This window comes from Octodon degus, unplaced genomic scaffold (assembly GCF_000260255.1).
Source record: "Octodon degus isolate 3935 unplaced genomic scaffold, OctDeg1.0 scaffold00060, whole genome shotgun sequence".
NCBI lineage: Eukaryota > Metazoa > Chordata > Mammalia > Rodentia > Octodontidae > Octodon > Octodon degus.
In genome coordinates, this window is record NW_004524636.1 from 6,807,013 (window position 1) to 6,813,023 (window position 6,011).

The window sequence follows — 6,011 nt, forward strand, 5'->3', positions numbered from 1 at the left end:
AGCGCCTCGGCGCGGAGAAGGGAGCCCGCGCCCGGCGCCCCGCGCCCCGACCCTGCCACGCTCGCCCGGGCCGCCCGGAGCCCCGATGAGCCCAGATGGCTGGGGCTCAGCCTGGAGTGCACGCCTTGCAACTCAAGCCCGTGTGCGTGTCCGACAGCCTCAAGAAAGGCACCAAATTCGTCAAGTGGGATGATGTAAGTCCCGGGGCGGCCGGCTTGGGGTGCTGGCCCGGGCACGGCGGGGCAGGCCGCGTGGGGGTGGGGCGAGGGGCGCGTTATGCAATGGGAGGCCCGGGGCGCAAGGTGGGCATGTGCGAGGTGAGGTGGGTGGCGGAGCACAGGAGCCTCGCGCGCCCGGGTGTCCTCAGGGGTAGGGTGTACGCACGGCTGCCTCCGACCCTCGCCTCCCGAATCTTCAGTTTCTTGGACTCCTGGGGAAGAGGGGCGGGCTTGGCCTGGGGACCGGTCCTGTCCGAGTTTGCCAAAAGGGGAGTGTGAAGTTCGGGTGCTGTCAAGCGTCAGATGGGAACCGAACGCGCCCCTCTGCCTGCAGGCACATCCTTAGGACCACCTCTTTCCCACCATTTGAAGAAGGTCTGAGCCCCCCCACCCCCAATCCAAAACTGTTCATCACCACACCTACTCAGCGCTTTCCTGAGAGCCATGCGGCAGAGGACGCAGCTGTCCAGCGACAGGTGGTCTTGGATGCCAAACTTTCGCGCCTATCTCCATGTGAGGGACCCGGAGAAGGGCTGGGAAGGACACATCTGGAGATAGCTAGGAAGCGGACGGGGGAGGGCTTGACGGGTCTAGCATGGCTCAGTGGGCCTGCAGATGGGTGGGGAGGGCAAGTTTTTGAGGAGTGAGCTGGCTGGATTCTTCAGTTAGAACCAGTCGCTTCAAGACGTGTCTCAAAATTTACCTGCACCTTCTCCCAGGGCTTCCATGCCGATCCTCTCCCTCCTCCACCCCAAGTTACCCTTTAAATAGTAAATTCCTAAATCTGGCCTATAACACAAATTTGACGATGCACGGTATGGTATCAGTTTTTGTCCAGAGTGCCTGTCAAAGGCTTTTCGATGAAACAACTTGCTGTAATGAACCCCGAGGAGCTGTCAGGATCGAAGGAAATTTGGGTCCAAATGACTAATACATCTCTTAATCAAGGGGAATTATAGGAGAATGAGGCATTCTTTTTGCTGAAAAGCTTTTCCACCTAGTAAATTATAGCCTGTTATCCTCCAGGGTATTTTTCTTTAATCTTCTTAAGCCAATTTCCAGTGTCTGAAAACAATTTAAATATTCCAGGTAGTGAATCCAATTACTTAGCTGAGTGCGTCTGTATCTATATTCTGCCCAGTTGGACGCACACACGCAACTTGCAGTATGAGCCTTCCTTGAAAGCTTGTGCCAGTTACCTGACCCTGTAGGCAAGGATGTAAACAGCGATCTTCCCATTATGGACCTCACACTTCTTTCCTTTCTATACTGGTTTCATTGGACCGGATATTTTGTGGATGGAATAGAATCAAAACAATAAACTGAACATTCATCTGGGGCGTGGGGTGGTAAGAAAGGAAATCCAGTTTACAAAGTAAAAACTCTTTTGCCCATTTTGAGATCCCTACGAAGTGAATGAATGTGACGGTGGATTTATGGAAGGACATGGAAAGGCAGAGAACTTCACAGAAGAAAACAAAGGAGGTCCAGCGTAAGCTCTGATTTCTTTACAGTGACAACTATGTTTGGAAGAATTCTGCATAACACATTTTTTGGGAGAAATTAGCCAATGCCACTTACAGAATGGAAGTCTTCTATGAAAATATGTATTGAGATATTAGAATCAATGATTTGTATTATGTGCTTTATGTTACAAATATTCCTGCCTACTAATTAGTACTATTCCTGGACCAACTACATCCTGAGGTAATGGAGAACATAGACAAAATAGCCCTGCTGTTACGGGCCTTTCCATGTTAGGTGACAAGAAAAAAAAAAGTCAAAAATTCTAAAGAGAAAGAGCTTATGAGTGGTGCACTCAGAAAAATAGTCAGACACCATGGGAAGACAGTGAAGGTGGAAAGAAGAGCTGCCTCAGAGAGGTGCAGCAGCAAGTGTTTCAAGAAGTCCCGGGGAAGTATGTGGATGCTAAGAAGACAGTTTATGGCGCTTCAAGCCTTTGGAAGGAGGCTGGACCCAGGAGGCCGGTCACCTGGACCTTGTTGAACAATCTTGCCTGTGTTCTCTTGTTCTCCAGGCTCTCTGGACTGAGAGGGGTGTAGATTTCCTTAGATTGCCTTTATCCTCGCCTCCTTCATTCCCTCAGCTCTTACTAGTTTCATATTTGCCCTGCTGCAGTCAAGGTATTTCAGTCTCGCTATTGTTGCTGCATCTCCCTGAGATTGTGCCTGGAAAGCAAAGACAATGAGAAGTTGAGTCACAGACCTGGCTCCTCTGCAGGCTCTCCTGCCCACCTGCTGTGTGGACTTAGCTAACTTACCTCTCTCTGAACCTTGGTTGCGTCTTGGACAAAGCTGTGGTGATTACACATACAGTATCAACTTGGTGCTTGTGTGCTGAGAAACTCCTTTAGTTCATTCCATGACAGAATCATGGATAGTCTCTTCAGAACTTCTAGAATATTTTATGATGTGTCTCTGTTGCTCAGGCTGGATTAACTCATATATTTCTTTTCAGTTGATACTACGTGAACAACATTTTTGTTTAAATTTCCACCTGCTTAAAAGGAGAGAGGAGAGAAATTTTTTTGAGAGAGTGATTTTGTGTTGTGGAGACAGCTCTGTCTTTCCCTTTGGATCTGTCTTGAGGAATCGCTGGCTGCTCCCTGCCCAGGGGTACATCCCTTTCTGCCTGTCTAGGGGGAAAGCAAATTCTAGGATGACTTACAGCTCCTCATATATCCAATTTCATTAAAAGCTGGAAAACCCTGCTTTTTGGTTTATAAGAGGGGTGATGGGCAAACTCGCAAAACAGATTTTTAGTGTCTCATTAGAAAACAGTACGTAATGGGACATTCAAGAAATGATGTTTGGATATTAAGGATTGTGAGATTATTTCTTGTTCCTTAAGTAATCAGAACACCTCAATCACTGGTCTTTTTGTCCGGATCCCTATATGCAGTGGGAGATGTCACCCAGACGGTGCGTATGTAATTTGTTGGCTTCCTAATGAAGTCCTAGCGGCTGGGGAAATAGCTCAGTAGAATAAGCACTTGTCTGGCAAGCTTAGGGTCCTGAGTTGGCAAGTTTAAGGTGCTGAGTTCAATCCTCGGTACCGGGTACCGAGAAAAAACAAAACAAAACAACAAAACCCTAAGGAAGTCCTGGCGAGGCTGTGGCATCTAAGGGTGCTAATCAAAGCTCTCATTTAGGCAGTAAGGAATCACAAAGACAGCCAAAGGCTAAGAGGGAAAGCAGGGCCTGGTGCACACCTTGTTGCCCCAGGCCAGGCATTAACTCTTTCGTTGCCTGATTCTTAGAAAGTCTACCAGTCTCAAAGGTCTGGGGCTAGGTGGGTGGTGATTGTTTTAAAACTATTAATGTGTGTATAGTGTCAACATCAAGGACAAAAGTCCCCTCTTTATCTTATTTATTTATTTATTTATTTATTTATTTATTTTTATTTATTACATTCATCTATTGTGTGTGTGTGGCCAGCTCAGCCCACCAGGGGGTGGGTCTGGCTGGCATGTGGTGCTGGGGATCGAACTGCAGTCCCTGTGCTTTGCCAAGCTTGTTTCAAGTAGGTGCTCTAGACCACTGAGCCATCTCTCCAGCCCCCCCCTTTATCTTGACAGGCAGATAAAGAATTGATCTACTATGGCCCCTTGATTCATTAACAACATTAAAGAAGCAACTACCTGTGCTTGTTTTATTTTGTATTCTTCTGTTATCAGGTGGCTGTGGCAGGCAGGCATAAAGAACTGTGGGCATTATGAGAGAACTCTGGTTAGGCAGACGGTGGGGACAGTTACTTAGTCCACCTCAGCTAGGGAGCTGGAAGATAGGAGACTGTCTCCTGCCCTCTTCTGGACCTTGGCCTTGTTCTGTGTTAGGACAGAGGAGAGGGGAAGGATGGAAAACGCTTCAGTAGCTCTGCTACCCCTGGATCTGCTCTGTTTTCACGCCCAAAACTCTATCTCTGTCCGACAACTTCTACGGATGGGAAGATTTTCCTTTGTATATCTTCCCTTTTACCTTCCGAGTTCAGATCTCTTTGTGGGCAAGTTTCTCAATGTGTGCTAACCTCAGTTTCCTCAGGGCCAACATACAGACTGGAATGTTTTCTACCTCACAGAGCAGCAGTTAAGGGTAGTGAGTAGGTGAGTGTGCAGGGCTTTGTGCAGCACTGGACGCGGGAAGCTTACAGTGAAATCATCCCCATTGGTAAGAGGGGTATGAGCTCCACCAAGGTCCTCATTAAGAGTTGGAGGACTCACTCATTCTGCAAGCATGAAGTTCCACACAATTTCTTCCATCCTCCTTAATGTGTTATGATTTTAGATTTTGGGACATAGAGAGGGAAAAACCCAGTTTCTCATCACTTTTAAAATGTGACGGATTTCAGAGAAAATGAATCTATACAATTCAAACCACAACCCATTCTCTCTAAAACAAGTCAGTTCAAAAATAGTCCAGAACGGAACTGGGTGGGGTGGTGCATGCCTGTGATCCCAGCACTCGGGAGGTTGAGACAGGAGGATCGCTGAGTTGGAGACCAGCTACAAAAGTGAGCGCAAGGCCAGCCTGAACTGCATAGAGAGACCCTGTCTCAAACAACAAAATAAAACAAACAAACAAACAAAAAATAGTCCAGAAGTTTGAACTGCACTTACACTATGCTTACATATATTCAGTTTTAGACTGACTTGTGCTTTCTCTCTTACAAGCATAACTTACCATTCAAAAGTTAGAATTGCTCGACTGAGGAAGTTAAGGAAGGAAGTTGAGGAAGTTCAGAGGTTCGGATAGGCCTCCAGACTTTGTGGATCTGAAACAAATAAAGCTCTTGTTCACCCCTTTTCCTACCACCCTAGAAAAGCCCAGTGAACACAGCATGCTGCAGGCAGGCTTAGTTAGAACATTTGCCCTGCATGGAATCTGCAGTTTGAGTTTCCAAAATGATGAGGAGGTGACACTGAAAGACAGACGAGGGAGCAGAGGGCATAGCTGTGTGGGAGGGGAGTGCTGCAGGATTCCTTTTAGAGGAAGGAGACTGGTAGCAGGTGGATCTGGATTGTGGCACCCACAAGGTGGAGTTTTGACTAGCGGAAGGCTAGCCGTTGTCCCCTCAAGAGCCACTTAAATATAGCCATAGCTCTGTGGATTTCCTATTGACAGAAATTACTGTAATCTAAATGTAAGCATACAGCTTTCCCTAATTGAGTCAATATAGGTATGTTAAGCTTTTTATCAGGGTGGAACAAGCATACACGAATCATGAGTCTGGATGGGTCAGTTTTCACAAAATGAGCTTTGTCTTCACCAGCACAAGGTCGAGATGTAGAAGCAGGGTCCACACCCTCGAAGTACTTTCTAGTGCCTGCCATGCCCCCAGGGTCACCTGTCCTCTGACTCCATAGATTCCTCTTGCCTCTTTCAATGGAGCTGTTTTTATTTTGAATGACACATAAACCAAATCTCTTCAGCCTAAAGCATTTTTTTTTTGCATCACTAAATTGATACTGTTGAACAGTAACAACCAAAGTCATTAATTTTCACTTTAGATGGTGCTTTGTTCTGAGACTTACTCTAGAAAGTACAACAGGTATAACAAATGCTCCAAAGGAGGAAACAGTTAAACAAGGCTCTAATAAGTTAGTAAGAAATTGTAATGCCCATAGACTGTTATTGGCATGAAGAACAGACTCCCACAGTGCTCTTGCTGTAATATATTTTCCCTAGGTTTTCTTTCTAACCCATCTCCCTCCCTCCCTCCCTGCTTCCTTCCTTCCTTCCTTCCTTCCTTCCTTCCTTCCTTCCTTCCTTCCTT

At 46.7% G+C, this 6,011-nt stretch overlaps 1 protein-coding gene across 1 annotated transcript in view; it reads left to right on the plus strand.

Annotated features, from left to right (window-relative positions):
• The first annotated feature begins 9 nt into the window (after positions 1-9).
• Positions 10-6,011, plus strand: part of Plcb1 (phospholipase C beta 1) — a 784,962-nt gene continuing 778,960 nt past the window's right edge. The window contains exon 1 of the mRNA XM_023718574.1: positions 10-194. Coding sequence (XP_023574342.1) covers positions 96-194 — 99 coding nt within the window. The 5' untranslated portion in view covers positions 10-95. The remainder of the gene's footprint in view (positions 195-6,011) is intronic.